The 16,590-nt window shown below is 41.8% G+C and overlaps 1 protein-coding gene across 3 annotated transcripts in view; it reads left to right on the top strand.

The window, feature by feature from the left end:
- MXI1 (MAX interactor 1, dimerization protein) overlaps positions 1-16,590 on the top strand; it is a 90,603-nt gene that overhangs the window by 26,627 nt on the left and 47,386 nt on the right. For 2 of the 3 annotated variants that reach the window (XM_062214861.1, XM_062214863.1), the window contains exon 3: positions 13,624-13,653. The exons of the other annotated variant lie outside the window; for it this stretch is intronic. In XM_062214861.1, coding sequence (XP_062070845.1) covers positions 13,624-13,653 — 30 coding nt within the window. The remainder of the gene's footprint in view (positions 1-13,623; positions 13,654-16,590) is intronic. 3 annotated transcript variants of the gene reach the window in all.

Genomic DNA, 16,590 nt, shown 5'->3' with positions numbered 1-16,590 from the left:
AAACTGTTTCCATTAACCTCAAAGTATTACTTCATGGCTCTAGACAGTCAGTTTCTACTTTATGCCTCTGGTCTCTGGCAACCTCTGATGTCTTAGTGTAGTTTTACCATTTCCGAAATTTCATATAAATGAAGTCATGTAGCATATATTGCATTTATGTCTGACTGCTTTCATCTGGCATAATATCTTCTGAGATTCATGGTATTCCATGTATCAGCAGTTCACTCCTTTTTGTTGCTCAGTAATACTCTGTGGACCTCTCACAATTTATTTACCCATTCATCAGCTTATAGACATTTAGGTTGCTTATGGTTTTTAGCTATGAATAGATGTTATGAACCTTCATGAATTGGCTTTTTTGTGGACATACATTTTCATTTCTCTTAAGTGGGATTGCTGGCTCTTGTATGTATTAAGTGTGTATTTATAAAGAAGCTGCCTATTTTCAAAGTTTCTATGCCATTTTACAGTCTGACTAGAAGTATTACAAAATTTGCAGTAGTTCCACATCTGGGATAGCACTTGATATTGTCAGCCTTTTTAATTTTAACCAGTCTTGTGACTTTGTCATGATGTCTTACTGTGTTACAATTTATATTTTCCTTATGATTATTCATCTTGAGCATTCTTATATGTGCTTATGTGCTATTGATATGTCTTCTTTGGTGAAATATGTTAAAATCTTTGTCTAATTTTTATTGAGTTGTAAGAGTTCTTTGTACATTCTGGATACAATTCTGTATGTCTTTTCCAAATACGTTCTGCTTGGTGGTTTGGCTTTGTCCTTTTCTTTTTTTTTTTTTTTTAATTTTTTTTAATTTTTGACAGGCAGAGTGGACAGTGAGAGAGAGAGAGAGACAGAGAGAAAGGTCTTCCTTTTGCCGTTGGTTCACCCTCCAATGGCCACCGCGGTAGCGCGCTGCGGCCGGCGCACCGCGCTGATCCAATGGCAGGAGCCAGGTACTTATCCTGGTCTCCCATGGGGTGCAGTGCCCAAGCACTTGGGCCATCCTCCACTGCACTCCCTGGCCACAGCAGAGAGCTGGCCTGGAAGAGGGGCAACCGGGACAGGATCGGTGCCCCGACCGGGACTAGAACCCGGTGTGCCGGCGCCGCAAGGCGGAGGATTAGCCTAGTGAGCCGCGGCGCCGGCGGCTTTGTCCTTTTCTTAAGTGTCTTTTGAAGAAGAAATCTGCATGTTTCAGTATCAGAGTTTTTCTCTAAAATTTATATAGTTTTATAATATTAGGTTTTATAGTTAGATCTGAAATTTATTGAGAATTGATTTTTGTAAAAGAGGGAGGTTAGGGTTGAAGTTAATTTTTTTGCCAAGTAGACATCTAGTGCCTGTAACATTTGTTGAAAATACTATACTTTCTGAACCAAAGCCTTCACCAACCAGGCGGTCAACCAAATGCTGCTACAGAGATATACTCGGCTCCCCACCCAGGAGATAGTGGCTTGAGACTTGCTGCCCCAGGTCAGCAGGAAGCAGCTATAGAAGATAGACCATCGCCCCTTCCACCCTCCTGGACTTTTGGGCCAATGTAATCCCATACAGCACTTGATTTATAAAAAACAAAAAGGGGGAATGTTAGTAAAATGGTGCAGTCTTATCTGTGGCGCCATCAGTGCCTCAGATGCCATCTTAGGCTCTGGCACCCCATTGCCACATTGCACGGTAGGCTTTGTCCTAAGCTCCATGGCCTAACCACTGGTGTCAGCTCCACCCCCACCCTAATGGAATTCACTACTCCTACTTACCTCCACACCCTCCCTCCCCCCTCCTACTTACCTCCACACCCCCCCCCCCCACAAAGGTTTAAAAGGACCTGTTCCCAAACACAGACTCTTGATCTCTCTTAGGCTCTCCTCCTCTCTCATCCTCTCACCTTTTTCCCCCCACCCATTGGGCTTTTCCCACTGACAATAAACCTTTCCTCTTAAAAAAAAAAAAAAAAAGAAAATACTATACTTTCTGCATACTTTTGTAAAAAGTCAGTTGACTGTAGTATTTTGTAATTTTAACATAACCTTAAGTATTTGATACTATTGTAAATGCAGTTGAATTTTTTTTTTTTTATTTGACAGAGTTAGAAACAGAGAGAAAGGTCTTCCTTCTGTTGGTTCACCCCCCAAATGGGTGCTACGGCTGGCACGCTTCGCCGATCTGAAGCCAGGAGCCAGGTGCTTCCTCCTGGTCTCTCATGCGGGTGCAGGGCCCAAGCACTTGGGCCATCCTCCACTGCACTCCCGGGCCACAGCAGAGAGCTGGACTGAAAGAGGAGCACCTGGGACAGAATCTGGCACCCCAACCGGGACTAGAACCCGGGGTGCTGGCGCCACAGGCGGAGGATTAGCCTAGTGAGCCGCTGCGCCGGCCGCTAAGAGCATTTTTAAAATTTAATTAAATTAATTTGAAAGGCCGAGAGAGAGAAAGATCGGGATCTCCTATCTGCTGGTTCACTTCCCAAATGCCTGTGACAGCTGGAACTGGGGCAGGCCAAAGCCAGGAGTCAAGAAATCAGTCAGGGTCTCCCACATTGTGGACAAGAACCTGTAGTCAGGCTGTCACCACTGCCTCCCATGATGCACATCAGCAGGAAGCAGGAATTGGGAGTGGTGCCAGGACCCAGTTCCAGGCGCTGTGGTATAGGATGCAGGCCTCCCAAGTGGCCTCTTAACTGTTGTGCCGAGTGACTGCCCTATTAAGAGTTTTTATCAAGTGCCTTTTCTGTATCTTTTGAGAAGAGAATATGGGGTTTTTCTTTGTTCTTATATGGAGGATTATATTAAATGATTTTTGAATCTTCCACCAACCTTGCATTCCCAGAATGAACCCTACCTGGTCATGCTGTATTTGGTAATATGGGAATACTGAAGCTAACCACTGAGAGTTGGCCTTCACAAATTTAAGGATGCGTGTCTGCCTCACTACAGATGCCAGCCACAAGCTTAGGCATCCCTAGGCTATTCTCACTTCTGACAAATTGGCTACAAATTGAGGGGTCCCATAGCTCCCTCAAGTTTTATAATTTGTTAGAACTCCTCATAAACTTGGGAAAGTACTGTACTTAACAGTTTTATTATAAAATTATACAATCAAGACCAGCTGAATAAAGAAACACTTAGGGTGACATGGAGCTTCTGTGCCTTCTCCCCATGGAATCAGGATGTATTGTCCTCCAGCACATCAGGGTGTTCATCAACCAGGAAACTCACACAAGCCTCAGATTCTAAAGTTTTTCTTAGAATGTCATTAGGTAGGCCTGATAGAATCAATGGCCATGTGGTTTAACTCAGTCCCCAGCACCTCACTTCTCCCTGGACGGTGGGCTGATACCAGTGACTGAAAGCCCCAACACTCTGAGCACAGGGTTGGTCTTTCCAGCATCACCAGCCTCTTCTGCGTTTCCTTCGCATAAATTCAGATGTGGTCCAAGAGCACACTATGAATAATGAAGATACTCATGATAGCTGGGAAATTTCAAGGTTTTAGAAGCTCTATTCTAGGAACTGGGCACAAAACCAAGTTATTATAAAATAATAATGCTTTCTATATGTTGTTGGCTCAGTTTACCAATGTTAAGAATTTTTTCTATGTTAATAGGGAGATAACCATACACATTTCTTTGCTTTTTTGTTTGCTTTCTGTGTAATTTGTCAGGTTTTGGTATCATGGCCTCATAAAATGAATTGTAAAGTGTTCTTTTTTGGTATATTTTTGAAAGGCTTTATGTAGGATTAGTTTATCACCTAAATGCTTGGTAAAATTTACTGATAAAGTCTTTTGACCTGGAATTTTCTTTGTGGAAAGGTTATTTTTATTATGAATTCAAATTTTTAATGGATACAGAAGTATTTAGGGTTTCTGTTTCCTCTTTAGTCAGTTTTGACAATTTGTATCTTCCAGGAAATTTTTTCATATATAAATTATCAAATTTAGATAATATTGGCATAATTTTAAATAATATTGGCATAAAATTACTTATAGTATTCTCTCATCATTTTAATGTTGTTAAATCTATAGTGATACACATTCTCTTTTTAAAAAAGATTTTATTTTATTTCATTTTATTTGAAAGGCAGAGTTACAGAGAGGCAGAGGCAGAGATGCAGAGAGAGAGGTCTTTCATCTGCTGGTTCATTCCCCAGATGGCTGCAACAGCCGGAGTTGCACCGATCTGAAGCCAGGAGCCAGGAGCTTCTTCACGTCTCCCACATGGGTGCAGGGGCCCAAGGAGTTGGGCCATCTTCTACTGTCTTTTTTTTTTTTTTTTTTGACAGGCAGAGTGGACAGTGAGAGAGAGAGAGACAGAGAGAAAGGTCTTCCTTTTTGCCATTGGTTCATCCTCCAATGGCCGCTGTGGCCGGCACATCGTGCTGATCTGAAGCCAGGAGCCAGGTGCTTCTCCCGGTCTCCCATGCGGGTGTAGGGCCCAAGCACTTGGGCCATCCTCCACTGCCTTCCCGGGCCATAGCAGAGAGCTGGCCTGGAAGAGGGGCAACTGGGATAGAATCCGGCGCCCCAACCGGGACTAGAACTCCGGTGTGCCGGCGCCGCAAGGTGGAGGATTAGCCTGTTAAGCCACGGCGCCAGCCCTTCTACTGTCTTAAAAGTCAATTTTGCTGATTTTTTGAAGTCAGCTTTTGGGGTGCCAGTGCTGTGGTGTAGTGTGTTAACTGTGGTGCTTGCATCCTACATGGGTAGCAGGTTCAAGTCCTGACTGCTGTACTTCCAATCCAGCCTCCTGCTAATGTGCCTGGGAAAGCAGCTGAAGATGGCCCAAGTCCTTGGGCCCCTGCACCCATGTGCGAGACCCAGATGAAGCTCCTGGCTCCTGACTTCTCTCTGGCCCAGCCCTGACATTACAGCCATTTTTTCCTGTCTATTAAAATAAAATACACATACAGAAAAATGTCCAGATCTTTTCTACTGCTCAATGAATACTCACAAAAGTGAAGAAATAGTATGAACTCTTCTTAGAAACCACTGTCCCAAATCTTTCTAACCTCACTGAGGGAACCACTGTTATGACATTTTATACCAGATATGTATGTTGCCAGTTTTGAACTTTATATGAATGGTGTTATGCAGTATATACTTTTTTCTTTGTCTTGTCTTAAATTCAACATTATATTGAAATTGTGATTAATCTGTGTTATTATAGTTTTTTTTTTCATTTTCATTGCTGTATAGTGTTACGTGAATTTTTCATAATTCATCCATTCTACTATTGGTGGATGTCTGAGTTCCCAGTTTTTAGATAGTATAAAGAGAGCTATATGAGCATTCTTTTCTATGTCTTTTGGTGAACAAATATATGTAGTTTGGTATATGCCTATAAGTGGAAATGCTGAGTCATAACATATGCATATGTTCAGCTTTGATAGCTAAATTTTAAGGAAAAAAGTTATTGATTGTAATTATTCTTGGGCATCATTTTTAGACACTTGCTTTTTGTGGGCTCAATTCTTGTGGTGGTTATGTGTTTGTCATTAAGGAAGAAGCGATCTATTATGAGGCATTTTTTCCCTAAAAGTAATATTCAAGTTTTACTGTATTCAGTAGATCTTGAAAATAAGATGTACCTTGTAATGGAAACAGATGTGGAAAAGTACCATTTTGGAAGAATAATATAAGTAGAAGTTTTACTACTCTACCAATTCCTGTAGATTTTCTCTATTAGCCTGTGAAGTATAAAAATATATTTCACAGACCCCCCATAGCTGAAATTTTCTATTTTATTGCCCCTTGAGAGTGTGTGTGTATGTGCATTTGTGTATAAATTACAAACTTTAGGATACCAATTACAAGATATTCTTGTAGCTTCATAGAGCAACATCTAGTTGACTCTAGGGATTAAACACTAAGTAACACAAAAATTTTAACAAATTAGAGGTAGGCTCATTAATTCAAGTAAGATGGAGATCTTTTCTTTGGCTAGAAGATAGTGTTAATTCTAGGAATACAGGCTTTTCCTTTCCCTCCATGGTGGCACTATTTTAAAAAAATATATATCTTTATTTATTTGAAAGACTTACAGAGAGAGGTAGGGACACACACACACACACACACAGAGAGAGGTCTTCCATCTGCTGGTTCACCCCCCAAATGGCCGCAATGGCCAGAGCTGAGCCGATCAGGAGCTTCCTCTGGGTCTCTAACATGGGTGAAGGGGCCCAAAGATTTGGGCCATCTTCTACTGCTTTCTCAGGCCATAGCAGAGAGCTGGATCAGAAGTGGAGCAGCCAGGACTCTAACTGGTGCCCATATAGGATGCCAGCACTGCAGGCCCGGGCTTTAACCCGCTGTGCCACAGCACCGGCCCCTGAGATGCATCTTTGTTTTAGGAATGTTAAAATAGGAAAAAAAAAAAAAAAGAAAAAAAAAAAACAACCTGTGTGTGTTAAAATGTATGAATAGAGTACTATTGCTTTACATTTTTATTGTGTGTGTGTGTTTTTTTTTAAGATTTATTTATTTATTTGAGTGTCGGATTACAGAGCAGAGGCAGAAAGAGAGAGGTCTTCCATCCACTGGCTCACTCCCCAGTTGGCTGCAACAGCTTGAGCTGCGCTGATCCAAAGCCAGGAGCCAGGAGCTTCCTCCAGGTCTCCCCCAAGTGTTTGGGCCATCTTCTACTGCTTTCCCGGGCCATCTTCTACTGCTTTCCCAGGCCATCGCGGAGAGCTGGATGGGAAGTGGAGCAGCCAGGTCTCGAACCAGTGCCTATATGGCACTGTGCCGCAGCGCCGGTCCCAGTACTACTGTTGAGTCACGCTGTACAGTTTTATGAACTTCAGATCTCTGCTTCATTTCATTGCCTCCAGACTACACCCTAAAGAATTAAAAGTTTTTGTTAGAGCTATGTTGTAGTCAATGAAGAGTCACAGATGATGTTGAAATAATGGCTCCATTCAACTAAGGAATCCATTAGGATATCTCTCTCAAAGGTAGGTTATTTGTGAAAAAGATTACCTGTGATTCAGTGATAAAGTGATAGAAATGTCTTTGTCCTTGGAATTTTTAAGCATTCAAAATAGTAGCTGAAAGGAAGACAGTTCTTCAGTGTTTGCTCTCAGAGGTGCATTTTATTTGGGGAAGAGAAGTGGGCTAACCAGAGGGATTCTTCAGAATAGCTCAGCCTTACAGGAAATTTATCATACTTGAGTATTTTGGTGGCATGTTGTTGGAAGGGCTTCGTTAGACACAGAAGCTCAGAGAAGCAAATGGGTTGTTTCTGAGTGTCCTAGTGTGTGATTTGTTCATTTTCTCATATATTCCCAGTACTGTTTGGCTTATTATTTTCTCTGTGTACATATAATTAGGCATCTTTCCGTTTGTCATGTTCCTAAACCTTGCACAACTGAGCAAATGATCAAGTGGCTTCCATCTTTTCTTTAGTTTCTGTTTCTTCTCACTATGGTTGGTTGGTTGCTTGTTTGCTTATTTTCAGGACAATTCCAAATGTCATTGAGAACCTGCTGATTTGTTGTTCCGTGAAATATACCTAACAGTATTTTGGTATTTTTAGTCCTGTTATATACAATAAAATTACTAGTGGTAGCTAACATTTATTGAGTACTTACTATGTTCTAGATGCTTTTATATAATTTTGGCTAATTCTCACAGTAACCCAGCTGAGACATGTGGTAATAGTTTTACAAATGAGGAAACTTAATCAGAGAGGTTAAACAATTTGTTCCTAAGTTATACAGCTGGTGTGAGTAGAGTGGCAGAGTTAATGTTTAGACTCAGGACTTCTACCCTCTAACACCATAGGTCTTTGTGACCCTTATATTTTATTCCTTGGTTTTGCTTTGGACTTCACAACTCTGCTTGTTTGGATTAACTATCCCTTCCATTTGCCATTCCTTAGCATTCCAGATTGTTCTAGTAGCACGAGTACCCATCACTTAAGCCCCGTAGGCCAAATGCCATCTTTCTCCAAAAATTTCTCTAAAGCCCCGTTTGGATGTCAGTTCTGCTTCCTTTAAGCCACCACAATACTTCATATATTTGTTTTACCTTGAGTTATAATTATTCTGATACCTATCTTAATTTACCCACTGGAGACTGTCTGTGATTTCCTGCAGCCTACAATAACCTGGAACATAGAAGGTACTCATATTTGTTGATTTGATATTACAGGCACAAATTTACCAACATAGAAACAAACATGGATGATCTTTTTTTTTTTTAAAAAAAAAAGATTTATTTATTTATTTGAAAGTCAGAGTTACATAGAGAAGGAAAGGTAGAGAGCAAGAGGGAGAATCTTCCATCCACTGGTTCACTCCCCAGTTGGCCGCAATGGCTAGAGCTGTACTGATCCACAGCCAGGAGTGAGGAGCTGCTTCTGGGTCTCCCACGTGGGTGCAGGGACCCAAGGACTTGGGCCATCTTATGCTTTCCCAGGCCATAGCAGAGAGCCGGATCGGAAAAGGAGCAACCGGGACTAGAACCGGCACCCATATGGGATGCCAGCACTGCAGGCGGTGGCTTTACCTACTGCACCACAGTGCCAGCCCCAGGGATGGACATGTAGAGCAACAGGTTAAGCCAGTGATAGGGGAGCCCATATCCCATATCAGAGGGCCTGGAATGGAGCCCTGGCCCTGCTTTTTCTTTCTTTCTTTTTAAACATTTATTTATTTATTTGAAATTAAAAGGCAAAGATACAGAGAGAGTGAGAGAGAGAATCTTATATCCACTGATCCACTCCCTAAATGGCCACAACGGCTGGGGCTGAGCCATGCTAACGCCAGGAGTTTCTTCTAGGTCTCCCTTTGGGTGCAGGGGCCCAAGGACTTGGGCCATCTTCTGCTGCTTTCCCAGGCACATTAGCTGGGAGCTCGATTGGAAGTGGAAAGCTGGGACTTGAACCGGCACTCACATGGGATGCTGGTGCTGCAGGCAGAGGCTTAACCCGCTATGCCACAGTGTCGGCCCCCAGGTCTGCTTTCGATCCAGTTTCCTATGAATGTCCTAGGAGGCAGTAGATGATGACTCAAGTACTTGAGTCTCTGCCATCCAGTATAGGAGATCCAGATGGAGTTCCTGGCTCCTGCCTTTGGCTGTTGGAGGCATTTAAGGAGTCTCTCTCCGTGTTGCAGTATGTTTCAAATGAATAAAAATAAAAGTGTGTATGCTTTTAAAAATAGGAATAAATACTACTGATGAAATTTTTTTTTTTTTAGATGGGAAAAACATGGCAAAATGGTAGTGATGAGTGCATTTATGATCACTTTTGCTTTTCATTATTTGGAAATCTTATTAAATTTTGCTCATGGGATAGCTAAATATGACAGGCATTTCCAGGTCTGGTGAAAGGGCTCATAGTCTTAGGCATCTTTCTTTTTTTTCTTGAAAGGCAGAGAGAGAAAGATCTCCCCTCTACTGGTTCAGTCACCAAATGCCTGCAGTAGCCGGGGCTAGGCCAGGAAAGCTTGGAGTCAGTCTGAGTCCCCCATGTGGGTACCAAGGGCCCAACTTCTTGAGCCTTCATCTGTTGTCCTCCAGGATGCACATTAGCAGGATGCTGGATCAAGACTGGAGCTGGGACTCAAACCCAGGCACTTGCGTATGGGATGTGGGCATTCCAAGTGGTGTCTTAAATACTATGCCAAACTCCTGTCCTCTTAGCTATCACTTTTTTCCTTAAAAAAAAAAAAAATGAAGATAAATAATGAAAAGTCTGCTGAGGGAGATAGGAAGAAACTGTTGTTTTAATTTTGTTTACAACAGTGGATCAGATTTTGTTCTTTTATTGCTAGTTTTGATATAATAGGCTCAATATAATATTGGAATTCAATAATTGGCTATCACTGGGTATATTTTGCATTTATGACTATCAGTGGGATTGTTAGGCTGTTTAGAGCAAGTTTATGGTAAACAATCTACCCTAAGTATATTATTTCTATTCATTATTTAGTATTTTATATGTGAATTGTCTTTTGTTTCACTTGTTCTTAGTTTTCTTCTTAGAGAAAGGCAATTAAACTAAATTTGTTCAGCAAGAGGGGCCAGGGAAATATTATTATTAATTACCCATTTACATTTTGAAGAATTTTTTATTTTTCAAAATTAATTTATTTGAATTGCAAAGTTAGAGAGAGAGGGGTCTTCCATCCACTGGTTCACTCCTCAAATGGCTACAACGACTAGGGCTGGGCCAATTCGAGCAAGGAGCCTGAAACTATATCCAGGTCTCCCATATCAGTGGAAGGGGTCCAAGTACTTGGGGCATCTTCCTCTGCTTTCCCAAGTGCATTAGCAAGGAGTTGGATCAGAAGTGGAGCAGCTCGAACTTAAACTGGTGCCTGTGTTGCAGACTATGGCTTAACTAAGTGTAACAGTGCTGGCCCCCCATATTTTTTATTTTAAATCTCTTTACAATTCACCCTTCCCCTCTTCTGACTTAATAGTTGACTTTAACGTTTCATTTAAGCAAAAGAGCTTAAAACTTTCATTAAATGCTTGTATCATGATAGTGGCTTTGTTATTTATTGAGTTTTGAGCTGAGTCTGTTGAACTGGTCATTTCATTTTTTATAGTTTATCCCATCTGAATTGTATGTATATTTGCTGTTAATTTTGACAAACTCTTGAAACAGCCTAAGATTCTTTTTACCTCCTTAAGGGAGAAGCCCTTTTGTTAAGATAATCTCTTAAGGCCCGGCGCCACGGCTCACTAGGCTCACTAGGCTAATCCTCCGCCTTGCGGCGCCGGCACACCAGGTTCCAGTCCCGGTCGGGGCACTGATCCTGTCCCGGTTGCCCCTCTTCCAGTCCAGCTCTCTGCTGTGGCCAGGGAGTGCAGTGGAGGATGGCCCAAGTGCTTGGGCCCTGCACCCCATGGGAGACCAGGATAAACACCTGGCTCCTGCCATCAGATCAGCGCGGTGCGCCGGCTGCAGCGCACTTACCACGGCGGCCATTGGAGGGTGAACCAACGGCAAAGGAAGACCTTTCTCTCTGTCTCTCTCTCACTGTCCACTCTGCCTGTCAAAAAACAAAAAAACAAAAAAAAACTTTAAGATAATCTCTTAAAATGAACTTCAGTATTTTTTATTACATGTCATTTGGACTTTACAAAGTTACTAAGAAAGTAAAAAGTGGATAGGAGACTGTAACTCAAAGAAGTTTTTTGGTTCTTAAACAGTGCTTAAAATTTCCACAAATTATGAGGCTGCCAAAACACTCTTGTTAAGATTTTGGAATCTGATTTACTAAATACCCATTGGGGGGAAAAAATCACATTAAAGCAATCAGCAGTATAATATTCTGAAGGCATTCAACATTAACCACAATACAGGAAATGGTTAAAATTTTAGTTCTAGTGATAGAAACCTGAATTCTTCATTATAAAATTTTAGTTTTTTTAAGGATTTATTATGTATTTGAAAGGTAGAGTTTGAGGGAAACAGAGAGAGAGCGATCTTCCATCCTCTGGTTCACTCCTGGCATGGCTGCAACAGCCAGGGCGGGGCCTGGCCAAAGCGTGGAGCCTGGAACTCCATCCAAGTCACGTGGGTAAGGTAAGGGACCTGAGCACTTGGGCCGTCTTCTGCTGCTTTGCCAGGCATGTTAGTGGGGAGCTGGATTGGAAGTCGAGCAGCTGGCACATGAACCAGCACCCATATAGGATGCTGGCATTGCAGGCAGGGGTTTTACCTGCTATGCTATAGCACTAGCCCCCTCCCATATACTTTAAATTTTTTCTAGATTACTTACCATAGTAAATACAAGGTAAAATCCGTGTAAATAGTTGTTGTACTATGGTGACAAGAGAAGAGAGTCTGTATGTTTTCAGTGTAGATGCAGTTTTTCCCCTAAATGGTTTGAATCTGCAGTTGATTGTGTGGATGTGGAACCCGCCAATATGGAAGGCTAACTATACTGTTCCTGCTTCATAGACAAGAAAACTAAGCACAGATAAATGAGAAATGAAAGGACTTTACCAAGGCCACTCAGCATTTGAACCCACACAGTCTAGCTTTAGAGTCTGTGCCTTTAATCTTTGTTCACTACTGCTTTTCAACAGGAGGGTAAGAATTTGGGGTTTGGAATAAGACAGATCTTAACTCATGGCTATCACTTACAGTCTTGGGATGGAAGTATGTTTCTTGACCTCTCTGAGCCTCAGTATTCTTGTTTATAAAACAAGGGTTGTTTTAGGCATAAAATGAATCTGTTAACTGCTTAGCACATTGTTCAGCAGGCACCATGCTTATTTGTTAGATGGTAAGCATCATCATAACGGAGACTAACATTTTCTGTGACCCTGAAGATCTAACGTATTACTAAATTCCTTTAAATTAAAAAGTCATCAAAATAATTTTAAAAACACACAGATACTGAAAAGGTCACCAAAAGAAAACAACCATTAGCAACTTTTTATTTTAAAAGATTTATTTTATTTATTTGAAAGACAGAATTACAGAGAGAGGTAGGGACAGAGAAAGAGGGATCTTCCATCACTGGTTCAATCCCCAATTGGCTGCAAAGGCTGGAGCTGAAACAACCAGGAGCTTCCTCTGAGGCTCCCACGTGGGTGCAGGGACCCAAGGACTTGGGCCATCCTGCGCTGCTTTCCCAGGTGCAGCAGCAGGGAGCTGGATCAGAAATGGAACAGCTGGGACTCAAACCAGTGCCCAATGTGCAATGCTGGTGCTGCAGGCTGGGACTTTAACCCACTGTGCCACAGCGCTGACCCTGTTGGTAGCATTTTGGATAAAATTCTTCCAGTCTTTTAAAATATTCCTTGATTTTATTAATATATCTTTTCTTAACGCATATTCACATCTTTTTTCCGTATATAAAATTTTCTTGTTTATGTTTTACCACAAAGGCAATTCAGTTTCTACATGCTTTCTGTGTTTGGGAGTAGGTAGATAGAGGAAAATATGGAAGTACACACATTTTACTTTTTTCTATTTAAATAAAATGAGATTATGTTTGAATTAATATTTCTGATAAAATACCTACAAATCAGCATAATGCAGAATGCTATACGCAAGAGAACACCTGCAAGTATGTCATTAAAATAACAAACTGCAGTTTCAAATTTTGAGTTGTTAATGGAAAACCCTATATCTGAATGAACAATCCTAATGAATGCAGAATATTCCGTCTTGATCAGAGAGATTTAAGAAGTCTGACCAGGGGCCAGCGCTGTGGCTCAATAGGCTAATCCTCTGCCTGTGGCGCCGGCACACCAGGTTCTAGTCCCGGTCGGGGCGCCGGATTCTGTCCCGGTTGCTCCTCTTCCGGTCCAGCTCTCTGCTGTGGCCCGGGAGTGCAGTGGAGGATGGCCCAAGTGCTTGGGCCCTGCACCCGCATGGGAGACCAAGAGGAAGCACCTGGCTCCTGGTTCGGATCAACGCGATGCGCCGGCCACAGCGGCCATTGGGGGCTGAACCAACAGAAGGAAAACCTTCTCTCTGTCTCTCTCTCTCACTATCCACTCTGCCTGTCAAAAAAAAAAAAAAAAAAAGTCTGACCAGATACTGCATTGTTAAATAAATTCACTGGGTGGTATAGCAATAACTAATTCCCCCTTCTACAGCCTTCATAACAAGCATGTCTAATGCTCTTTTCTTTTTTTTTTTCTTTTAGATCTACACACAATGAGCTGGAAAAGAATCGGTGAGTCAGTGACAAGGTGCAGCTTTCACTTACATTTAAAAAGCAAACTCACCATTTTACCTGTGAAAATAATGTAATAATAGTACATATGCAGTTGTAATGTTACTTTTAAAAGTATATAACCTATCATGGTTCCGATGTATATATGCTTCCTCCCCCCCCCCCCAAAAAAAAAAAAAAAAAAAAACTAAAGTAGTAGGCTTATAGTATCTATAAACTGGAAGAAGTAAATACGTTTTTGAGCTCATTAGAATTTTGTGTTTCTGTTATAGCCTTCTTCATTTCTGTTTCTGAAGACAGGTTAATTGTGATAAATTTGTGGCTTACATATGATCTTACTAAAGGAATAGGTTTCTGAAGAGTAGGTAATAAACATGACAGATTGTTGAGCATTGAATTTTTCTTTGCAGTTTGTTCATTCCTTGTTCATGCATTCAGATATTTATCAAGTATGAATTATGTCAGTGTCTGGTAGGCAGAATATTTACATAGGAAATATGAGTAAGATTCTGTCATTAGGGAACTCAAAGCTTCATAGATAGGTAATTCAAAATGCTGCACAGGGTCAGGCATTGTGGCACAATGGGTTAAACTCCTGCTCGTGACGGGGTGCGGGTTGTAGTCCTGTCTGCTCTGCTTTTCATTCAGTTTCCTGGTAATGCACCGGGGAAGGCAGTGTAAGATGGCCCAAGGACCACATTTAGATGTGAAGGAATTAAAAGCCATGTAGGGGGCTGGCACCGAAGCCTAGTGGGTAAAGCTGCCACCTGCAATGCCGGCATCCATATGGGCGCCGGTTGAGTCCTGACTGTTCCACTTCCGATCCACTGGGAAAATAGTAGAAGATGGCCCAAGTGCTTGGGTCCCTATACCCATGTGGGTGACCTGGAGGAAGTTCCTGGCTCCTGGCTAGGGACAGACCCAGCTCCAACTGTTGTGGCCATTTCGGGAGTGAACCAACGATGGGAGATCTCTTTCTCTTCTCCCTGTAACTCTGCCTTTTAAATAAATAATAAATCTTAAAAAAAAAAAAAGCAGCAGCAAGCCATGTGGGAGACCAGGGTGGCATTCCTGGCTCCTGGCTTTGGCTTGGCCAAGTCCTGGCTGTTGCAAGCACTTGGAAAGTAAACCAGCAGATAGCAGATCAGTATCTCTCTCTCTGACTCTCTGCCTTTCAAGTAAATAAATTAAAAAAAAAAAAAAACTTGACAATATGATAAATATGGTAATGGATAAGCAGAGGGTGCTGAAAGATCATTGGGGAAGGTCACCTGATTTCCCTTTGAAGGTTATCTTGAAAGGCTCTGCAGAGGAATGAGCACTGTATGTTAAGGAAACTGCAAGGGGTTCAGTATGAAAATAAAAGGTTAGAGCATGAGGTAAGGCAGACCAGATGTTGAAGAGGCTTGTCACCCATGTTGAAGAGTTTATGCTTTTCCCGAGAGCAATAGGAAGCAGCAGCAATTGAGTGATGCTAAGATGGGTTGCCATATGATCATATTTGTGTTTTGGAAAGATCACTTCAGATTCACCTGTCTGAATATGGTCCTTGGGCCGTCTTCTGCCTTCCCCAGGCACGTTAGCAGGAAGCTGAATCGGAAGTGGAGCAGATGGGCCTCCATCTGGTACTCTGATACGGGATGCTGTTATTACGAGTGGCAACTTAAGCTGCTGTATCACAGTGCTGGCCCCTATGCAGTATTTTAGTCATATATCTGTCTCCCCTGTGAAGCTTTGAGTTTCCTAATGACAAGCTATCTTACACAACCTTGTATTTCCTATGTAAATATTCTGCCTGCCAGGATAATTGGTTGGTTCAGTGAAGGAGTACCAGAGGCATGAAGGCCCCTTTGGAAAGGTTTTGTAGCAATATTGGTAAGAGATAATGGTGACCATAGTGATACCGGCAAACAAAATAGAGAATGGAGTCTAGTCAGTACAGCTCAGTGGTTAGGTGACTGTAGAGAGTTTTAGATGGTATAGCCATTGACTGAAGAAAGGAATGTAGGAGGAGGACAAGTCTGGGAGAGAACATAAGAATTATAAGAGTAAAATATTCTCATTTTTGCACAGAGATTCGTTTAATAACAACAAACAGGGATTGTCTGCACCAGCCATTTTTGATAGAGATTAGATCTCATGACCATCAATTTTTTGTCAAACCTTTTTTTTTTTAATTAAAGAGATATTACAGCCTGCCTGCCTCATTGCAGATCAGTTTATTTGTCAAATCCTTTTGAAAAGGTGTAGCCTAGTTCAGCTTGACTAAGTGACTTTTACCACTTTGTACAATGTTCTGTTCATCTCTGCTGGTGTAAGACTGATAGATAGCATTGTAATTATTTGTTTATGTATCACTTTCTGCCAAATGACTATGATTACCTTAAAGGCAAGGATTGTATTATGTTCAGTTTTGTATCCTCAGTGCCTAGAATTCGACACATGTACAGTAGATGATGACTTTAATATTGGTTGAACTATAAACTAGAGCTTAAAGTTTAGTGGTCCAGTCAAAGGAATTTTGCTAGTTTGTGGCAAACAGTTCAGCAGGAGATCTCTATTTTTTTTTTTTTTTTTAAGATTTTATTTATTTGAAAGACAGAGTTACAGAGAGAGGTAAAGACAGAGAGTGAGGTCTTCCATCCGCTGGCTCACTCCTCAGATGGCTGCAATGGCCAGAGCTGCGCTGATCCGAAGGCAGGAGCCAGGAGCTTCTTCCGGGTCTCCCATGTGAGTGCAGGGGCCCAAGGACCTGGGCCATCTTCTGTTGCTTTCCCAAGCCACAGCAGAGAGCTAGATCGGAAGAGGAGCAGCTGGGACTAGAACCAGTGCCCATATGGGTGCCAGAGCTTCAGGCCAGGGCTTTAACCCACTGTGCCACAGCACCAGTCCCAGATCCTCTATTTTTTTAAAATTTTATTTTTAATGTAAAGTATA

Source organism: Lepus europaeus, chromosome 17 (assembly GCF_033115175.1).
Source record: "Lepus europaeus isolate LE1 chromosome 17, mLepTim1.pri, whole genome shotgun sequence".
Classification (NCBI taxonomy): domain Eukaryota; kingdom Metazoa; phylum Chordata; class Mammalia; order Lagomorpha; family Leporidae; genus Lepus; species Lepus europaeus.
Note: the sequence above shows the minus strand (reverse complement) of the source record. Positions and strands in the feature narration are given on the sequence as shown.